Consider the following 21861-nt stretch of genomic DNA (forward strand, 5'->3'; position numbering starts at 1 on the left):
TCCCCACAGTAAATTGTATAAGAAAATTGAGCTGTAGTTGATCGATAAGGAAAGAAACGAAAATGAATGGGCCTAAGCCTACATTGACAGCTCCTCACATTGTTTCCAAAATGATTTATTCGATGAAGATACACTTTCATAAGTAAGATTTTACTCTGTAATGTGTAGATTCAACAGCAATACAATTTCAGAGAGATGTAGAAAAGTCTAACAGCGTCAGAGTAGTTTACAACTGGAATTTGCATAGGCCTTCACTCAGGTGTATTACCATGTAGGGCGCATGCGCATTCCAAGAAAACCAGGTGAAATCAGCAATTTTGACCACTTGCGAATTCACTCATTCGTAGCCACATCACTGGAATTATACCGCGTTCCTTGCAGATGTCTTTACTGGAGAGGCTAGACTGGCGGGTAAGCGAATGCATGTTTTGCTTTATTGTGTTATTTAAAAACATTCATAGGTTATTCATTGTCTATCTTTCGTCCTAAGTCAGCTCATTAATAGTAGGTTATAGTTTTTTAGGACCTTTGAAATAGGCTACTCCGCGGTATTTGATAGTGGCTGCTAAATATGCTATTTGAATTCATTATTAAAGACCATAATTATAATCATATCTATCAATCAAATGTATTTATAAAGCCATTTTTACATCAGCCGATGTCACAACGTGATAATAGACCATATAACGTTGATCCATTGAAATAAGGTGCTCCTCGAGTGCTCACGATTTAGGAATTTGAAATCATGCAGAAGATAAATAGTTTAGGCCTGAATTTTCCATACACCTGGTCACTATACACATAACTTGTGTGACTTAAAAATATGTGACCAACGGCGACTAAGATTCATAGTTCATATTGGCAACTGGTTTTCTGATAACTTGGCTTGTGCTATTCATTTCAAGAACATTATGTATTCTGGTTTTCACAATACTCAGTAGACCAAATCTGCTCCATATAATAACATGTACTATTATAGACTACACTAGATACATGGTTCAATAATAAAATACTATAAAAACAAATTTCAGTTAGGCTACTTAGAGATTGCGCATGTGCTTCAAAATTGATAATTTGTCTCTGAATTTCTTAGTTGCACATAGGCTATATAGCCTATACGAACTAGCTTCTTAAGTGTGACAGATAATATTAGCATAATTCAACTCTTTATTTTTCTATTTCGAAAGCGCATTTCATTTTCACGTTAAACCACTTGGCCCATGTGACACCTAACGTATTGCTAATTGCTTTAATGGATAACGATTTACTTTACAAGTGTCTATTCTATCAATAGTCCTTGTTTAAACGAATTGGTCTTGACATGATAGTCATTGAATTTTTTTAATAAAACAAAAAACTGTTCACAACGCAACGGCAAGGCTCCTCTTGCGTGTCTAACCTCGTTTACTCTGTACAACCGCGATGTAAAGATGCCTTCATTAATTAGTGAGCATTCATTTCTGGTATATATCACATCACCCACAGAAGAACCACACGCAGCTTACAGCCACAGTTCATGGATGAGTTGATCTTCGTTACCCAATTTTAATTGTTTCCCAGAGACGATGATCACATGCGCGCAACAGGCAAAGAATCGCATTCCCCAAACCTTGATGATACATTTAGACACCTGTATTGTTCTCCCATGCATATAAATTATTATCAGACAGAAAATGATTCACACCATTAAGTTACTGCTGTAGCCTATCACTCATTATATTTCACAATAATATTGGAAACTTAACAATTAAAAGAAAAGCCCAAGCATAAGTGTAGGCCTATTGTGTTAAAAACACAAACATCCTTTTGCTTGAAGTAACTCATATCAACACATAAAAGGGAACCTTTACTTTGGATATTGCAGTGCTCCACCATAATGTTAATTCAACTTTTTCGTTGAGATCCCTCGTGCTTAGAGGTTTCGAGAAGAAAGATGCTTTTAAGCCTTGGGTCTTTGAGGTATGTGAAGGCACCAAACTACAACGTGAAGCTCCGTAATGTAACTATGCATAAGTAAGTGCAAGTAGGTTTAAGTAAGTGTAAATTATTTAAACAATTAAGTTTAGCATGGAAATCGCAATATTTGTTTATGAGCGCCTTGAAGCTTGATGTATTAAGCGAAATATGCTAATTCGTTTTTCAGACTGTTGGCAAGCAATGGTGGTGCGCTTTGCCAGTGAATCCAACGCCTGGTCTCATCGAATATAAAGTGAGAAAAGTAACACAATTTTGACAGCCCTGCAATGCTATTGGCGTGGATCGCATTGAAGTATACGCGCATAATGTTTTACATTGATTTTCGTATAGGCTATTGTTTTGCAAATGTGCTCATTGCATTGATTACCGTATTGCTTAACATGGCAAAAAATACATAGATTTTCGATTACATTCATAGGCTATAATTGTTATCACTTTTTAAAGCAAGTTTTCCAACTATAATATTAATACATTTAGTTATTCAGACACAATTACCAATAATAAGAGAATCATAATAAAGTAGGCCTGTTATTATTATTATTATTTAATTAATTAAGCTACAGTAAGGTTATCGGAAGTATAATCCTATAAAATCTGTGTCATGCGAGCAACTGCAGACGGACAGCAATATGATTGGCTCCAATAATAACCGATAACAACCAATCAGCAAACTTTTATTCTGCCATATTCAAGATGACATCATGACAAAGGCACGCCCCCTAAAAATATCTAACCTATGCAAATTTAGTACACATGCTTCCAAGCGGGTTCAGTAAGGAGAAAAGGTTTGAACATCATCACTTTGTCCGTCAGAGGGAGTCAAGTTTCTTATTCAGCGCTTCTTCCCATATTCACTGAAGAACTGCTTACTGAGTCGTTGGGATGGAAAGGGACCTTGCTTGACAACCGTTTTCACTCAGTTGCTGTTGAGACCTACGTTGATAGCCGCCCGAATCACGCTCAAACGTCAGTGCGCTTCAAGGAACCGCCGCCCTCCTCTCGAGTTGAAGAAGTTGATTCATGATTTCTAGGAAGTACAGTATTACTTCATTTCCTACCTGGATTAACTCGTAGAAAACCATCAATTTACCTGGTCAACCTTCTTGGTGTAAAATTTTGTCTGTCAGAAACTATGCTGTGGAAACTAGCAGATAACGTGAAGTACGAGGACGACTGCGAGGTAAATTCTAGCTATACACATAGACAAACCGCACGGCATTAGGCCTGCGTTTCAACAAGGCTAGGATTTATGAAAAAAAACATTTTATGAAAATGTTGTGGCCCTCATGCGCTCCATCACACCATCGCATCCGAAATTGGTAGCCAATTTTCTGGATATTTTTTTGCGCGACAATAGCTTTTAGGCAGACTTGATAAAAGCTTTACAGAATGAAAAGGATTTTGATGGAACATTTTTTAAATGATAAAGCATTTGGAATAAGACAGATCGGTGGTCGGTTTATGCTATTTTCATTGTCACTATTTGCTTTTATTTAATTCATCTTAAATGCAAGTTCAAGTGCATTAGGGCACCCATGTTTGGTTTTCTGGTTTCTTTGCATTGTCAATATGTTTCTAAATATGCAACATTATTAGATGTCTATAGGCTAATCTAGATGCATTGGCGACTGACGCCATGTAGTTTTGATTTCAGTAAATCACTTTTAGATGAGTCTATAGGGATTGTAAAGTACATTTTTTGTTTGTTACACGAGTGGGATTTTAATGAAAGTGGAAAGGTTTTTGATTTATTTAGGTTTATTTCTCCGAGCTAGGCCTAAATCAGGTTATTGTAAATAATTAAAACAAAAATTACAAAATTATTATTGTTATTATTATTGTTATTATTATTATAGGCCCACGTGGGTAGTAAAATAGTTCCCTCCTGTGTGTCTATTGAGAGCTGACCATGGTGACAACAATATCTCAACAGTCCACATAGATTGCATAAACTATCAGAACGTTTTTCAGTTTAACAAAATATGCATTATTAGGCTACTTTGAATACTAAAACCACATATTGCCTATTTTTTTCTGAAAAATATGCTGACCTCCAGAAATTGAGTACTGCAATAAAATAAAAAATGTGCCTTATTTCGCCCACTAAATGTGAGTCTAGGCATGACTGTTTAAAACATTTCACTATATAGACCATGCCTTCCTAAACGATGGTGAAAAATAAATCTCGATGTCAGGCCTAGCTGTCAACACAGTTGTTATTTCTAATTTTGTCGACGATTGTTGATTCACTATGAATTTGGTTGATTGACAAGAGGCACAACATTTTATAATTTATCTTAATATCATTGTCAACCTTAACGAAAGCCTCTCTGTTCCCAGGAAAGGCACGACGGGAGTAGCAATGGGAACCCCCGGTTACCTCACCTCCCCGCAGTGAGCCAGCACCTTTACAGCCCGTCGCCGTCTCTTTCCCACTCGGCCAACTCAGACTTCCAACCCCCGTATTTTCCACCTCCCTACCAGCCTATATCATACCCCCAGTCCAGTGACCCCTACTCGCACCTCGGCGACCCTTTCAACATCAACTCCATACACCAGTCGTCGAACCAGCAACAATCATGGCCGGGGAGACAAGGTCAAGAAGGACCCCATTCGCGAAGCGGACTCGCTAGTCAGATTCTGGGCCTGGAAGGCGGCTCTTCCGCCTTGAGGAGAGAAGGTTTCCGACGGCCGGAACTGCTACCGCCTCACGCTCATAGCATTGAGTCATCCGTCATTGGTGATAATATAGGACTGCACGAAATGGGCCATGGCCTGGATGATGTTCAAGTGAGTGATTTCATTGTGATTTTGTTGCTGACTTTAAATTGAAAGAAGCATGACATCTAAAACAATAAAAACATATAGGCATGCAACAAAGGCATGGTTTTTATTATGGTGTCATGGAATGGATGGAATGGAAATGGCATATTTCATAATGAACTTCCTTGTAAGAATGACTATAACATCACTTATATTAAACTTGTTTTTTTTCAGCATGTAGATGATCACAGTATTATAATGGCAGATCAGACGGTCATCAAAAAAGGTGAGTTTATTTTACTTTCCACATAGCTACTTTCCTACTGTATATTAACTCATTTATTAAACTCATTGATAAAATGGTGAACATGCTTTTACCACTTCAAGACAATACACTTACTGGTTTGTGAGATAGACATGCTTGGTGTATAAGGCACTGCGTGTGCAGTCCGGCATTGGTGTGCAACAGGTAACAAGGATGCAATAGAGAAACATTGAGTGCTATTTCCATTAACTTCATCCCTGAAATTGCTTGTTACTAAGTACATACCTGGAAAAATCTTCTTCAACAAATATTTTGCAATCATTTGTACAGTGAAAAAATCGGAATGGGAAAGGCTTTTCGCTGTACTTGTTCGTACATACATTGATAATCCCCCGTAGTCACGAGGTGCACTTAACTAAGCCTAGTTTGATCCTCTATGTGTTCTCGTGCTGAGGTCGTTTGAATAGAGCACCGGAAAAATAACCTTTTCAAAATAGCAGGCTATAGCTGACAAGATGCAACTGTGAGGACATTGTGCAATCCTTGAAATCCTGTATTGACTGGGGAGAGAGGGGGAGAGAGGGGGAGAGAGAGAGGGAGGGAGGGTGGGTCTTTAGAGGCCTACGCCAGTGCATTCGACTCCTTTTGAATTCCAGTTGAAAGCAGCCCAATGGATTGCTCTTCTCGAGACTCGCTGGCTGACTTTCTGCGAAACCAGCTTTCGCTGGGGTGTGGTGTCCTACTTGCAATTCAGTCATTTGTTGGGGCATGAAATGTTTTGAATGAGGAGGATTCAGAGTGTCATCTATTGCGCCTTCCTTCAACAGTCTTTCACTCAGAAGAAGGCCATGTTGTGCATTGATTTGAAATCCTGCACCACTTTTGTAACTCAACGAATGTAAAGATGTATGCAGATATTGAACGGATCAAACGAGTAGTAAATGTATTATAGGTTTGTTAAAACAACATCACTGTAGATATATACAGTGGGGCAAAAAAGTATTTAGTCAGCCACCAATTGTGCAAGTTCTCCCACTTAAAAAGATGAGAGAGGCCTATAATTTTCATCATAGGTAGACTTCAACTATGACAGACAAAATGAGAGAAAAAATGGTGTTGCCCAGCAACAGCCCCAAAACATCACTGCTCTAGAGGAGATCTGCATGGAGGAATGGGCCAAAATACCAGCAACAGTGTGTGAAAACCTTGTGAAGACTTACAGAAAACATTTGACCTCTGTCATTGCCAACAAAGGGTATATAACAAAGTATTGAGATAAACTTCTGTTATTGACCAAATACTTATTTTCCACCATAATTTGCAAATAAATTCATTACAAATCCTACAATGTGATTTTCTGGATTTTTTTCTCGCATTTTGTCTGTCATAGTTGAAGTGTACCTATGATGAAAAATACAGGCCTCCCTCATATTTTTAAGTGGGAGAACTTGCACAATTGGTGGCTGACTAAATACTTTTTTGCCCCACTGTAGCTAGGTTCAAGAACTGTAATGATAGATAACATTGTTGTGGTATGGTGGGTGGCTACAGTTAGTAGTGTGAATGACATGTCCTTAGCAACATTGGCAAGAATGGTAAAGAGTAGTTGATGTTGTCTTTTCTGTAGTAAAGCCTATGTGTATAATGCTAAACTGCTTGCTCCACAGGATGAAGCATGTGAACAAATGTATAGTTAACATGATATAGAATAGCCTAATGTGCATGCTCAAGTATTTATTTATGTTTTTAGACAAAGGATTTTGATGGCCATCTAGACAGTAGAAAGCTTGAATATTATATTTAACCCAGCTATAACCATTTGTTTTAAAGCTACCTAAATTCTCCTAATGCCTCATTTTGCATACATATGTATTTTTCTCAATTGCAGGCATTTTGGATTTGAGACACACATTACATTGGTGGACATTGTTGATTTTCAGATTTGAATCAATACGATCATCTGATCAAGCATACAGTATTAAGGAGGTAACAAGTTGTATGATAAAAAAAATAGTTGTCGTTAAAATGTGCAATGGCTCACTTTATTGGCCTTACACTCAAGGGCAGACTGTGGGTAGCCTACAGCCTACTACTGTACATTATTGTAAACGGTGAAAGCAAAACTTCCCTCTTAGCTGTTTATCCAATAGATGAGCTCTAAATCATAATTTTGCCCCCCTTTTGTGATTCTTCTCTCAGTACTAGGACTACGAGGGGGCAGGAACTTTGATCGCTTACAGAGGACTTATTATGAGGGGGGCATTCTTGCTGGTGAGGATGAAGGTATATGTAGTGTACTTTGTATGTTTGTCTGGGTGTGACTTGTTTAGTTTGACCTTTGAACTTTTGACCCAAAATGGCCACCCAGTTCGCCAGTTGGACAAGTCTTTAGATTAGGTTATTTTTAGCCACTCAATTAGAAGTAGCTACAGACCCCTAAACGTTTAATCCAAAATGGCCGTCTAATATAGGCCCTGTTTCTGTATATAATTCTTCAGATAGGCAAGGCAGGGAGAAGGGATTAATTGGGAAGATTTCAATTGCATACTCCTCACCTTCTCTCTCCTTGTCTCCTTCTCAAAACCCATTGGAGGAAAAGGTCAGAGGGGAGGATACTCTGGTGTTCTCATCCAATGGGTTTTGAGAAGGAGACAAGGAGAGAGGAGGTGAGGAGTATGCAATTGCAATCTTCCCTCTGTGAAGAAGTATGGAGTAGTTGTGTATGTGTGTGTGGATGTCATGTCAGTGGGTGGTAGGAATGAGGGGACTTTTAGCTGTGACACCGCAGGAATTATCGTTTTCTAGTTAATGGCTACTTATGGTCTACGTTTTGGCTTCCACAAAGTAAACATGTTTGTTGTTTACGTGTAACAGTTCAGTCACCCTGATTTTTTACAAATCATTATGATGGTGTTAAATTTCATAGTTTATTATAAGGAAAAGCATGTTAAAGTTGGAATCCAAGCTACAGTGTTTGGAGGTTACAAACAGTGTGGATAAGATTTACAACTGTCGGCAGACGCAGCCAGTCTTGATGACTCAACCTGAATTTCTCAAAGAAACAGTCTCTTCTCCCAGAACATTTTTACAATGTAGCACAAACTCCAGAAAGTTCAATAATGTTGTCTAGTGTCCGCCTGTCCTCGCTGCAAAGCAAAATTCCCAATGGGATACATTTACCTTGATACTCCAACTTTTACTCTTACTTTTACTAATCCTACTCTCATTATCATTTCTCTTCACATCTATATTAACCTACACTCATACTAACCACTCCTCTCTCTCCACCCCTTCCCCAGGCCCCATGTCTCTTCCCAAGAGCAACTCACTGGGCCTGCCCTTCCAGAAGGAGTCCCTGCTAGGCATGGTGTCCAACCCCACCGAGGTGTTCTGCTCAGTGCCCGGACGCCTCTCGCTTCTCAGCTCCACCTCCAAGTACAAGGTGACTGTGGCTGAGGTGCAGCGGCGTCTGTCCCCTCCCGAATGCCTCAACGCCTCCCTGCTGGGGGGAGTCCTGCGCAGGTCAGTATTCGCACAACGTCAATCCATTGTGAGATGGTTCTAAGACATTCTAAGACATTATAAGGGGTGTTAAACATGTATTGCAAAGCATTATAACATCATCATAATACGCTATACCGGTCGGCTTTAAGTTTTTAGTTTTAGCCTGAAGGGTTAAATAAACAAATGCATTATAACTGCATCATAATGCATTATACCGGCAGGTGTTGCCGTTTTTTATTGTTTTATTGGGTGTAATTGTGAACAATGGCCAACATCTAGTCCGTTAAAATATGGTTCACAGCGGCTCAATCAATGATGAAGGATCAATGATTGTGGTACAGCTGATGTGATGTAGTTAGGAGATCACAGAGAGATGTGCATACAATACATTTCTCAGTTTACTCTGATGTTGCTCCTGTTTTACAGCTATTGTTAGTGAGCTACTTCCGGTTGCTGGATACTAAACGAGTAAAAGATTGTCGGTCTATATTTAGTTGTACGCTCTTAGCAAAAAAGTTGCTATCTAGAACCTAAAAGGGTTCTTCAGCTGCCCCCAATGGAGAAGCCTTTGAAGAACCTTTGTTGGTTCCAGGTAGAACCCTTTTGGTTCCAAGTAGAACTGTTTTGGTTCTACGTGGAACCTAAAACGGTTTTACCTAGAACCAAAAAGGGTCCGCCAATGGGGACAGCCGAAGAACCCTTTTGGAACCTTTTTATATAAGAGTGTAGGTCTATACTGTGAAAAGTTCATACCTGGTTCATGGACAGACATTAATTTAGGAAAGTTTAGTGGTTCTCTTAAAGCAGATGTGTCGCTGTTCGACTTCATTGTTTGTGTGGAAGCACCGTGACTACCTTTGTACGTGCTCTGCAATTCCGGGTACTTCACTTTGGGGTTATGTTACATCAGAGTAGTTAGCACCAGTATGATAGAACGAGTGTGTTTGTGTGTGGGTGTGTTTGTCTATGAGTTCAGGGGGTGGGGCTATAGGGCTGTTTTAATTGCTGCTGAGCGGTTGACCTTGTGCCCCATATATCAGCAGGCAGTCTGTTGAGGGGAGGGACTAGGGGTTCGCTCCTGCCTATTTTTGCTGGGAATGCAAGTTTTTTTTTTACTTCCATGTGACCCCGCCAGTGCCACACACACACACACACACACACACACACACACACACACACACACACACACACACACACACACACACACACACACACACACACACACACACACACACACACACACACACACACACACACACACACACACACACACACTTAACTAGGTCATGAAGCGATAGGCGAGGGTGTGGAGGGAGCGGGGCAGTCACACACACGCCTCCCAAATACACTGTCTCTCGCCCGTCACTGAATTGGCTACAGCGAGTGGGGAATTTTAGTGTGTGAGTGTGTGTGTGTGATTTCCCTTCTATGTTCTTAGGGCGGGAGAAACATAATTTGACTGGAATATTTCCGAATCCAAACAGTGTAGTTATTCCCTCTGCAAGGCAATCAAATCATCGAAATGTCTGTATAAGGACAAAGTGGAGTCACAATTCAATGGCTAAGACACGAAACGTATGTGGCAGGGTCTACAGACCAATCACGGACTACAAAAGGAAAACCAGCCACGTCACGGACACCGACATCTTGCTTCCAGACAAACTAAACACTTTTTCCCACTTTGAGGATAATACAGTGCCACCGACGCGGCCCGCTACCAAAGACTGTGGGCTCTCCTTCTCTGTGGCCGACGTGAGTAAGACATTTAAACATGTTTACCCTCGCAAGGCTGCCGGCCTAGACGGCATCCCTAGCTGCGTCCTGTTGTGGAAGAATCTGAATTTGTTGGTAACATATGTAAGATGTTTTATATTCATCAAATGTGTGTAAATTACTTCTCATCAAGAATGTTATTTTGATTTGGTAAATAGAGGAAATTTCCACGACAGTCCTCAGAGCATGCACAGACCAGCTGGCTGGTGTGTTTACGGACATATTCAATGTCTCCCTATCCCAGTCTGCTGTCCCCACATGCTTCAAGATGGCCACCATTGTTCCTCTACTCAAGATGGCAAAGGTAACTAAATAACTATCGACCCTTAGCACTCACTTCTGTCGTCATGAAGTGCTTTGAGAGACTAGTCAAGGATCATATCACCTCCACCTTACCTGTCACCCTAGACCCACTTCAATTTGCTTACCATCCCAATAGATCCACAGACGAAGCAATCGCCATCACACTGCACACTGCCCTGTCCCACCTGGACAAGAAGAATACCTATGTTAGAATGCTGTTCATTGACTACAGCTCAGCATTCAACACCAGAGTACCCTCCAAGCTCATCATTAAGCTTGTGGCCTGGGTCTCAACCCCACCCTGTGCAATTGGGTCCTGGACTTCCTGACGGGCCGCCCCCAGGTGGTGAAGGTAGGAAATAACATCTCCACTTCGCTGATTCTCAACACTGGGGCCCCACAATGGCGCGTGCTCAGCCCCCTCCTGTACTCCCTGTTCACTCATGACTGCGTGGCCATGCACGCCTCCAACTCAATCATCAAGTTTGCAGACAACACAACAGTAGTAGGCTTGATTACCAACAACGATGAGACAGCCTTCAGGGAGGAGGTGAGGGCACTCAGAGTGTGGTGTCAGAAAAACAACCTCTCACTCAACGTCAACAAAACAAAGGAGATGATCGTGGACTTCAGGAAACAGCAGAGGGAGCACCCCCCTATCCACATCGACGGGACAGCAGTGGAGAAGGTGGAAAGTTTTAAGTTCCTCGGCGTACACATCACGGACAAACTGAAATTGTCCAACCACACAGACAGTGTGATGAAGAAGGCGGAACAGCGCCTCAGGAGGCTGAAGAAATTTGGCTTGTCACCTAAAACCCTCACAAACTTTTACAGGTGCACTATTGAGAGCATCCTGTCAGGCTGTATCACAGCCTGGTATTGAAACTGCACCGGCCACAACTGTAAGGCTCTCCAGAGGGTGGTGCGGTCTGCACAACACATCACCGGGGGCAAACTACCTGCCCTCCAGGACACCTACACCACACTAACTACCTGTCCTCCAGGACACCTACAGCACCCGATGTCACAGGAAGGCCAAAAAGATCATCAAGGACATCTACAGCACCCAAGCCACTGTCTGTTCACCCCGCTACCATCCAGAAGGCGAGGTCGGTACAGGTGCATCAAAGCTGGGACAGAGAGACTGAAAAACAGCTTCTATCTCAAGGCCATCAGACTGTTAAACAGCCATCACTAACACATTGCCTACATACAGACTTGAAGTCATTGGCCACTTTTAATAAATGGATCACTAGTCACTTTAATAATGCCACTTTAATAATATTTACACATCTTGCATCACTCATCTCATATGTATATACTGTATTTTATACCTATACAAATCCATTGCATCTTGCCTATGCCACTCTGTCATTGCTCATCCATGTATTTATATGTATATATTCTTACTCCATTCCTTTACTTAGATTTGTGTGTTAGGTAGTTGTTGTGAAGTTGCATTTCGCTACACTCGCAATAACATCTGCTAACCATGTGTACGTGACCAATAAAATTTTATTTGTGTCATAATGGTTTTTTTTTTAGGTTAGGATGGCACTTTTTCATATGATTTATTTGTTTTCAAAAGTGAATGATGAGGTCTCCTTCATGGATGGGGGAGACTTTTGCAGCTAGGTTTTCTCAATGTAGTAGGAAGGCTGAAGTTTGGGTGACAGCCCTTACAACATCACTTATTGATGCTTACTTTTCGATTCGTAGAAAAAGCATTTAATCACAAACAGCCTATAGAATGGAATATGCTATATTCTTCAGTTGGAGGGACTGTATGACCGTTATGAATTCAGACATTTCTTCACGTTAAATGACCCCAATGTGGCCTTGTTCATATGAAAGCAGACATTTGTCAAGTAACGATGATGACACTAACTGTATTTGTCCTTATTTTTCCAACAGAGCCAAGTCTAAAAATGGTGGCCGGTCATTGAGAGAGAAGTTGGACAAGATTGGGCTCAACCTGCCCGCTGGAAGGAGGAAGGCTGCTAATGTCACCCTGCTAACTGCACTGGTAGAAGGTATGCTGCCCTCTTCGTATTTAGAACTGTGGTCAATGAGCCAAAAACATATAAGACATCATAGAAATACAATGCATAGAACTCGTCTCCATCTTTACTCCTTGAACAAGTTGGCTCGTCCAAAATGGAGTGCCAATTGAATTAATTGCTGCACATATACAGAGATGTGATAAACAACATATCATTTGGATGTTTTTGTAGTCATCCCATCAGAGATGGTCATTTTGTTTACACCACTTCCACTGGTGTTGTACCATCTATTCATTATATTTATATGGTTAACCTAAACTCTGCGATTCCGTTACTGTGACATGATTACCTAAATGATTATAAAATTGGCTGTATAAAAGTTACTGGAACTTGGCTTCAATAGTAGCTGTGGCTGGTCTTTGTCTTTTAATTTCCTCATTTTTGGACAAAATGGCAGTGACTTAGCTGATGTTTAATTTTGCCTTTCACTACATTTAACTGCCTTTTGAAAATCAAGGAAGCTTTGACATTGTCCACCCGGACTGTCTTGGTGACATTTTGAGGTTACCAAGCAGCTGGCCAAGACCAGTAGAGAAAGAGAATAGCCCTGAAACACAACTTCACAGAGTCCAACCCTTTCTATTACAGCTGTGGCATTATCTAATACAGCACATGCGACCAAAGGACAAAGAAACATGTAGCGTGTAACCTTCCTGTCTTTCAAATTACACAAACTCTTGAAAGATGTAAAATACCCATCTCCTCAAATAATTTTCAGGGCGAAGTATTTCATGAAGGTTTTTCTTGTTTAGATCATTGTTTTTAGGCTGGATAGTCACCTCTGTCTACTTTTTCATTAAATCCCATCTTTGACGCTTTCGTCAGTCTTACCTCGGCTAGACAATGTCTAAGCAATGACGCATAGCTGTGTGCCTAGCCGCCCGAAGCCACGTGTAATTTCATTTTTTTCCCCCATATAAACTCTACTCACTATAAATGGAGTGACAGTTCGGTGCAGGAGAATGACTCGGGGCCAGTGTTATTTAGAGACCTTCAAAGTCTGAATTAAGGCTTGTTATAACGTGTTTGACTTGCCAGGGGGGTTAACTGACCTTAAAGCCTAATGTTTCTGAATAGCTACATTCCCCAAGTGATCTGTGTGTCTATCAATAAGTGCCTCTGTTTGGTGCTACAGGCCGTCCGGGTGCAGTTAGCCACATAAGCCCATTAAAGACCATGCAGGAAGTCACCCCTGAAGATGGGATATATTCATCTCAGTGGCACAGCTTCCCCCGAGCCAAGAGACTGAGCGCAACTGATTTTTTTTTACGTTGCACCACTTCAATGTTCCCATTTCTACATATACTGCCCCTGTGGGATGTGAGATGTCAGCAAGACCACATTCACACTTGTCTCTTAGATACGTTTTTTGTATTTTATGTGTGTGTTTGTTTGTATGTTTTATGTGTGTGTTTGTTTGTATGTTTTATGTGTGTGCAACACGTGTGTGTTTGTCTTTATAGGTGAAGCCCTTCACTTGGCAAGGGATTTTGGCTACGTATGTGAGGCAGAGTTTCCGGCAAAGGCCATCGCTGATTACCTGGGTCGACCACATGTGGAACGCAATGAGGTCAACTCGCGCAAGAACATGCTCCTTGCTGCCAAGTGAGTCTCCCTCTCTCTCTCTTCTCCAAATTCAGGGATGTACCCTGCGGGGTTTGAACATTTTGGACTCGGTTAAAACCTTTTCGAATAGTTTTCAAGCTGCTCTTGATTTATAAAACATCTTGATGTCTTCACTACTTTCAAGACCTCCCAATTTCATAGTGTGTACATGAAACAGTGTACACATATAAGTGAATCATTGTCACCCAGACATAAATCCAATAGTCCATGTCTGGGTCATGTACATTCCATTTCCTTTATCTAATTTCTGTCATCTTAAAAAAAAAAAATTCAAAAATGTGTGTTTGCGTGTGTGTGTTGACCATACATTTTTCCACTGTGCTGTGATGTTTCAAAAAAATTCTGATCCTTTCGATTCTCATTGTTTCTACAGGACTGTAAATGAAAGATGAACACCTTTGCTAAGAGTATTATTATATTATTGATTGATTGACTATGACTTTTTAAATCACCCAGCAGTTCTATTTGCAGAGTTAGCTCCAAGTAATTTTTTTCAGCCATTCCTGAACCTGTGACCAAAAAAAAGCTACACATGAGCAGTACCAAAAAAAGTGATCTAATGATTCTGTCTCTTTGCAGCAAAATCTGCTGTGCTAGGATTGTTGTATCCCCCATACATATAACTTTATATTGGTTGCAAGAATTTTGTATAATAATTTAATTTGAAAACAAAGTTTTGAATCCAACGTGGTTTTGGATTCAACTCGTTTTGTGTATCAGTTCATAGACCATGTGCCATGGAAAATCTCCTCCCTACTATTTTGCAAACTGTATGTACAAACTGCTGTACATTTTTTGGTCCTTAAATGAAACTGGTATACTTTTTTATTTATCACAATTTTCTTTAGCCAATTTTGGTCTTTAAAGTAGAGCCGACACACAAGTTCCTCACCTTATCCCTATATAAATCCAATAGTCTATGTCTGGGTCATGTACATTTCTTTACCTTTATCTAATTTCTGTAATCGTTTTCTTTTTAAAAGACAAATCTGTAAGGAGTTCACCGACCTGCTGACTCAGGACCGCTCGCCTCTGGGGAACTCGCGGCCGGCACCCATCCTCGATCAGGGAATCCAGAGCTGCCTGACCCACTTCAGCCTCATCACCCACGGATTCGGCTCGCCCGCCATCTGCGCCGCCATGACCTCCCTCCAGAACTACCTAAACGAGGCCCTCAAACAGGTGGACAAAATGTACCTGAGCTCTGGCAGCGACACGCAGGGCTCCTCCGACAATGGTAGCAAATCCTCCGACAAAATGGAGAAGCACAGGAAATGAGGAAATGCTCTCACATTGGACTGTATAGCCCCCCCTTTCCCCTTTGGACTATTTTGACGTCCTATTTAGTAGCGAAATTGTCGATATGATTCCAATTCTAGATCATTTGTGTTTTCACACAGTTGAATTTACGATGTCCTGTGCTTATGGCCTGTGCTCTTTTACGAGTAGAGTTTTTCAAAAGACTTGTCAATGCTTTTGCGTTGTTACTACCATTGGCTGGTTTCAATGCGAGATCAACCTACCTTGGTGCCTGCTGTAATAGTAGGTGCATAAGCTGCTTACAGCCAAAGGGCCTAGACGCTGTTGACACGGGGAAAGGAACAGAAAACAGACTTTGTTGTTTCCCTATAGGACATAATTTCAAGATGGTCATTGTGGTTGTAAATTCTTTTCAGCTATTTTTCTTCCTCTTCTGTCTGGAGACAAATCCTCTGATTTCCTCTGTCTCTTCCGCGGTGCTCAATTCCCATTGGACTTACCAAAGGACGTTGTTTTACAGGAGATAAGAAAATCCACTTCATTCTTGTTTTCTTTGATGCTCAAATTTTCATAACAACTTCAATGGGTACGGTGTTATTGTGCTTTTTTTAATGGGAGCTTCTTTCGTAGGTCTGGTAAAAAAAAAAAAAAAAAAGAGCCTGTTTCTTTGTTTGTCTACATTCCCCAGAAACCTTAAAGATGATTTGCAACATTCAGTGTTCGATGAGGGATGGTTACTTGTGGGTTGTGACAAAAGCCACAACAATGGGGTCTTTGTTACTTGTAATCCTGTCTTTAAGTACTTATATTGGCCATTGGTTCCTTTAGTATTTTTTACAGTTTGCAATGTAAAAGGAATCAGTCCCCGACCAGATTAGATATCCCTCACCTTCAGTACAAACTATTCCATGTTGATGTTAACTGTATCCAATCATAATCAGCCATGTTCATCTAAATTGTATCTCTTTTAGCCAGAACACCAGCAAAAGTGTATGTGTTATGTTGTGTGAGTGTGTGTCTGTATGCAAAATGTATATATTTCTTTTTGAAAAATAGTGTTTTTAATTAGACAATGAACTACAAACAGAGGATTTCCCCTGTTATCTTTACCTTGAATGTAAATATTTTCTAATTTATGTTGTAATTTAATGGGATATGTAAATAATGGTATCATTATAGTGTGTGGCTTAACTTTTTATAATGTGTTAAAGTTTTATAAAATGGGTTTGTTTTTTAAAAGTAGAGGTTAGGCAGTTGGTATGATATGCTTTTTGAATATGTGTAAAGCTGTTTTAAAGTTATAGGAAAGAATATAAAAAGTCAACCCTGTGTATAACAACTTTGTTGATATTCTCCCATTTGGGCAAGAGTTTTGCCTTGCATAGACATTTGAAGAGATCTGAGGCAGTGGCTTCTCTCCCTCTCTTGCCACACACACGCACACACGCACACACGCACGCACGCACGCACGCACGCACGCAGCAGCAGCAGCAGCAATGTCCAACAGGCAAAACATTTTCAGTTGTGTGTTTCATAAATTATGGGCAAGTCATTTGCGTGAAGATTTTCCTATTAATAAATGGTAAAAAGAATGGGAACAATGGGCATCATTATGTGTAGTAACTTAGCTACACAAATAAACGATGTTGCTTGGTGCATGAGGATGGTACAAAAAGGCATCATGTGAGAACAAAACAGTTCTAGTTTATGTTTTCACTTAGTTAACCATTTGGTGCACAACACACATACTTGTTTGTCTCCCTAAAGATTTATTTTGTATTTGTATTTTTTTTGTTCCCCTTTTTACATTTATATGCCCATCTTGGGAACAGGTGTTTTTGTGTGTTGCCCAATAAAAGCTGATCTCTACTTTAGCATATAACACACTGACAAATGGACGAGAATGTTGGATGTTTCACAGTAGGTGACGATTTTGATCTGCGAGAAAAAAACAAAAGTGCTATGGTGCTCAATGTGTTGACTCTTGAGCAAGGCCGCTTAATCATCACTTACCCATCCCCACTGAATCATATGGCAAGTCTTTGTTTACAGGGATCACAGAAACTCTCACAACACAAATCCCTGCCCCCATTTTAAACAAAATGTGTCATACCATTATGCATATTAGACACTTGACTCAGATTTCAGAGTATGTCTCACTTAAGTGACACACATGTAGGAAGCCTACAACATACCTCCTATCTAGGCTATCCCATGCCTCATTGAAATGTGTTACCACTGACCTACTTTTAGCATATCTATTTTCCTACCCTGTGTCTTGCAGTGTTGTTTGGAGTGTAACAAAGTGCCTAGTTGGATAAATAGAAGCTGTTTGACTCATGTCATGCCTAGCAGCCCAACAAGTAGGGGCCTCTCCCTTAGAACCTGTTTGACCTGTCAGTCTCGCTATGGCTTAGCGCTCTCTAGCAGTTGTCTGTAACTGCCTTCAGTTACATTTATACATGTTCTTCTCCAGAGGGGTTGAAAGCTGAGACAGGGGAACTGCTTCAATTGTCTTTGATGACCAATCTCGCACGGTTGTGGCAACATTTCCTTGCCTCAATGGCATTGATCAGAGGTTCTTTCTTTTCTTCCCTCTCTCAAGCTAGCGTTAATGTTTGTCTACTGCCAGGCGTTGCTTTTTGTTATAAGCTTTAGCCGCAAGCTAGTTATTAGCTACAGTAGGTAACCGTTTGCTCTTTTGAATGCCGCCCTCAGTGGATGTTGGAGTTTTGTGGGTTTACTGTCACATGCTCAGAATGTTATGATGTTTGAGACGGCTGTGGGTTCTGAATTACCATTAACATTCTTTGCCTTGTCGTAACCGGCCGCGACCGGGAGGTCCGTGGGGCGACGCACAATTGGCCTAGCGTCGTCCGGGTTAGGGAGGGCTTGGTCGGTAGGGATGTCCTTGTCTCATCGCGCACCAGCGACTCCTGTGGCGGGCCGGACGCAGTGCGGGCTAACCAAGGTTGCCAGGTGCACGGTGTAGCCTCCGACACATTGGTGCGGCTGGCTTCCGGGTTGGATGCGCGCTGTGTTAAGAAGCAGTGCGGCTGGTTGGGTTGTGTATCGGAGGACGCATGACTTTCAACCTTCGCCTCTCCCGAGTCCGTGCGGGAGTTGTAGCGATGAGACAAGATAGTAGCTACTACAACAATTGGATACCACGAAATTGGGGAGAGGAAGGGGTAAAATAAAAAAAAATATAAAAAAAATACATTCTTTGCCTTCCAGGTTTTTAATGACAGGTTTCACTCCTTTACGACATGTGCAATATTCAACGAAAGCTGAATGATCCTGTATTTGTGACTGCTGATGAGGAAAAAAAACTCTAGAGTGTTCATGGAACATTTTAAAGTTTGTTCCCCCCCCCCCCCCCCCCATTCATCACAACTAGATCTTCATTTGCATTGGCCATATTTTATCCCTCTATGGTTAAAGTGACGCACTCATTTTCAAATCAACATAGGACGGTTTATATGTGAAGCAGGTTTGGACCTGTTACATGTACCTGTACCTGAATCTAATATGCGTCTTTTCACCCAAACATAATTGATGAGCTAAAATATATATTTAGATGCCCAAAGCTAGTTGTAAATGTTCAATTCATTGAGCCATAAACATATTTTATGTAAGCTGTGACTCGATGACCTTTCTATATAGGTCGCGGGAAGTCACATGACACGGTGGTGGCTAGCTATGCAAGATTTGGATGTTCGAAGGATCCCGGATAGCGGTGTGAGTGGTTGAATTCTCAGAAAATGGTGGAAGAGGATACCGAGTTTGAAACTGATGGTGTTGGCAAAGATGAGTGAGAATGAAGCTGATGAGAATACTGGATAGACTACAGTTGCTAAATGACGGATTAAGAGAGATAAAATCGCAGTTAAAAGGCTGTCTAGTATGACTACTGCTCATGGCACAACTTCTTCACAGTTTTGTAGTAAATCAAATCAAACTTTATTTGTCACTTGCGCCGAATACAACAATTGCAGACTATACTGTTAAATGCTTACTTACAAGCCCTTAACCAACAGTGCAGTTCAAGAAGAAGAAAATATTTACCAAGTAGACTAAAATAAAAAGTAATAATAAAAAGGAACACCATATGAATAACAATAACAAAGCTATATACAAGGGGTACCGGTACCGAGTCAGTATGCGGGGGTTCAGGCTAGTTAAGGTAATCTGTACATGTAGGTGGGGGCGAAGTGACTATGCATAGGTAACAAACAGCGAGTAGCAGTAGTGTAAAGAAGAAGGGGGGGGGGGGGGGGGGGGTCAATGTAAATGGTCCGGTGGCGATATTATGAATTGTTCAGCAGCCTAGGGGCTAGAAGCTGTTGAGGAGACTTTTGGTCCTAGACTTGGCGCCCTAGTACTGCTTGCCGTGCGGTAGCAAAGAAAACAGTCTATAACTTGGGTGACTGGAGTCTCTGACAATTGTATGGGCTTTCCTATGACACTGCCTATTATATAAGTCCTGGATGGTAGGAAGCTTGGTTGGCCCCAGTGATGTTCTGGGCCGTTCGCACTACCCTCTGTAGCGCCTTACGGTCAGATGCCAAGCAGTTGCCATACCAGGTGGTGATGCAACGGGTCAGGATGCTCTCGATAGTGCAGCTGTAGAACTTTTTGAGGATCTGAGGAACCATGCCAAATCTATTTAGTCTCCTGAGGGGGAAAAGGTTTTGTCGTGCCCTCTTCACGACTGTGTTGGTATTTTTGGACAATGATAGTTTGTTGATGATGTGGACACCAAGGAACTTGAAACTCTCGACCAGCTCCACTACAGCCACGTCGATGTTAGTGGGGGCCTGTTTAGCCCTCCTTTTCCTGTAGTCCACGATCAGCTCCTTTGTCTTGCTCACATTGAGGGAGAGGTTGTTGTCCTGGCACCACACTGGGAGTTCTCTGACCTCCTCCCTATAGGCCGTCTCATCCTTGTCGGTGATCAGGCCTACCTACCACTGTTGTGTCGTCAGCAAACTTAATGATGTTGTTGGAGTCGTGTTTGGCCACGCAGTCGTGGGTGAACAGGGAATACAGAGGGACTAAGTACACACCCCTGAGGGGCCCCAGTGTTAAGGATCAGCGTGGCAGACGTGTTGTTGCCTACTCTTGCCACCTGGGGGTGGCCCGTCAGGAAGTGCATTTTTTGTAGGAGTGCAGTTTTAGGATAAGAAGATGTACAGTACCTGGGAGATCAGTTTGATGTTGCCAATCTGTGAGGGTGACCAGTGAGGGTGACCAGAAGTGGAATTTTGTTTATTTTTTGTGTGCCGGCAGAGCGGGTGTTGCACCTCACCAGAATCAAGGAGAAAGAGGATACTGTTTTCAGAGCAGTGCACCAATCCAGGGCGTGATTTCTGGAGTGTCTGTGGAAGTTGGGGCTGAGAAGACTAAGATGAATATTCCTGGAGTAGTTGGGGGTCGACGATTGAAGCGTATGTTCAATGGAAAGAAGATAGAGAGTATGTCTGCATTAGTATTTTTTTATGTCGCTCCCTACATTTGTCAAGATGGGATATGTGGGTTACCCTGAGAGGGCATTTGTCCCTAGGTTACTGCAGTGTTTCAACTGCAAATAATTTTGACATGTGTCAAGTGTTTGCAAAGAGTGTGACTTGAGTAATTATTTTGCTGCAGAAGATGATGATATGGAATGTTGCAATTGTGGTGGGAATCATGTACATGAGCTCCCTGAATGTCCTGTTAGGGTGAAGGAGGCAGAGATTGCTAGGATAAGAGCTCCAGCGTGTCTCCTATGCAGAGGCAGCGAGTAAAGTTAAAGGATGTTCTAGTGGTTCTGTTGCCGTGGATACACTGCACTCCAGTGCTGTGGGTGCCGTTCGTAAGGTGCAGGATCCAGATACCCTTCTCGTGAAGAAAATACATCTTTGAGCATTTTTTGCTATGGTAATAAACTGCACGGAATCAAATAAGAACTACAGAAAGATCGATGTCATCTGATCTGCAGTTGAACACTTCTTGGGAATGAAGGATGTAACCGGTGAGGAGCTGACCAGAGCAGCAGTTATGTCCTCTTAGGTCACCAGATCTGAGTAGGGCTCTGAGTGTATTCTGAAGGACTAAAGGATTTTGTTTTTAGTTTTGTATTTTGTTTTCAGATGTTTGAGTGGATTAAACTTGAGTTTATTTCCCTTTTCCATTTAGAATTTCCCCCTTTCTCTGTTTCACGCATCCAGTAGTGGGTGGCAATACATCGTTTCAGGTGTAGTCCTCCCTAAAACATAGCTTAAGAAGAATGACATTGTGGTCCAAAATGGAGGAGGACAGATCGTGAGACACTCACTGGCT

The 21861-nt window shown here is 41.4% G+C and overlaps 1 protein-coding gene across 12 annotated transcripts; it reads left to right on the top strand.

Annotated features, from left to right (window-relative positions):
* Positions 1-257: 257 nt before the first annotated feature.
* Positions 258-17126, top strand: LOC110493895 (transcription factor AP-2-alpha). Of its 12 annotated transcripts, none has more exons than XM_021568469.3 (8): positions 259-411; positions 4318-4767; positions 4975-5026; positions 7205-7288; positions 8305-8527; positions 12503-12621; positions 14115-14256; positions 15261-17126. In XM_021568469.3, exons 1-8 carry the CDS (start codon positions 382-384, stop codon positions 15553-15555), a joined length of 1395 nt encoding a protein of 464 aa, XP_021424144.1. In that variant the 5' UTR covers positions 259-381; the 3' UTR covers positions 15556-17126. The 12 variants fall into 12 exon arrangements, with proteins under 12 accessions (XP_090061154.1, XP_090061153.1, XP_021424144.1 ...); XM_090205024.1 differs by having other exon boundaries at positions 7205-7276; XM_090205030.1 differs by having other exon boundaries at positions 323-411; positions 7205-7671.
* The last annotated feature ends 4735 nt before the right edge of the window (positions 17127-21861 follow it).

This window comes from Oncorhynchus mykiss, chromosome 17 (genome assembly GCF_057628025.1).
Source record: "Oncorhynchus mykiss isolate SJ-2025 chromosome 17, ASM5762802v1, whole genome shotgun sequence".
NCBI classification, from domain to species: Eukaryota; Metazoa; Chordata; class Actinopteri; order Salmoniformes; family Salmonidae; genus Oncorhynchus; species Oncorhynchus mykiss.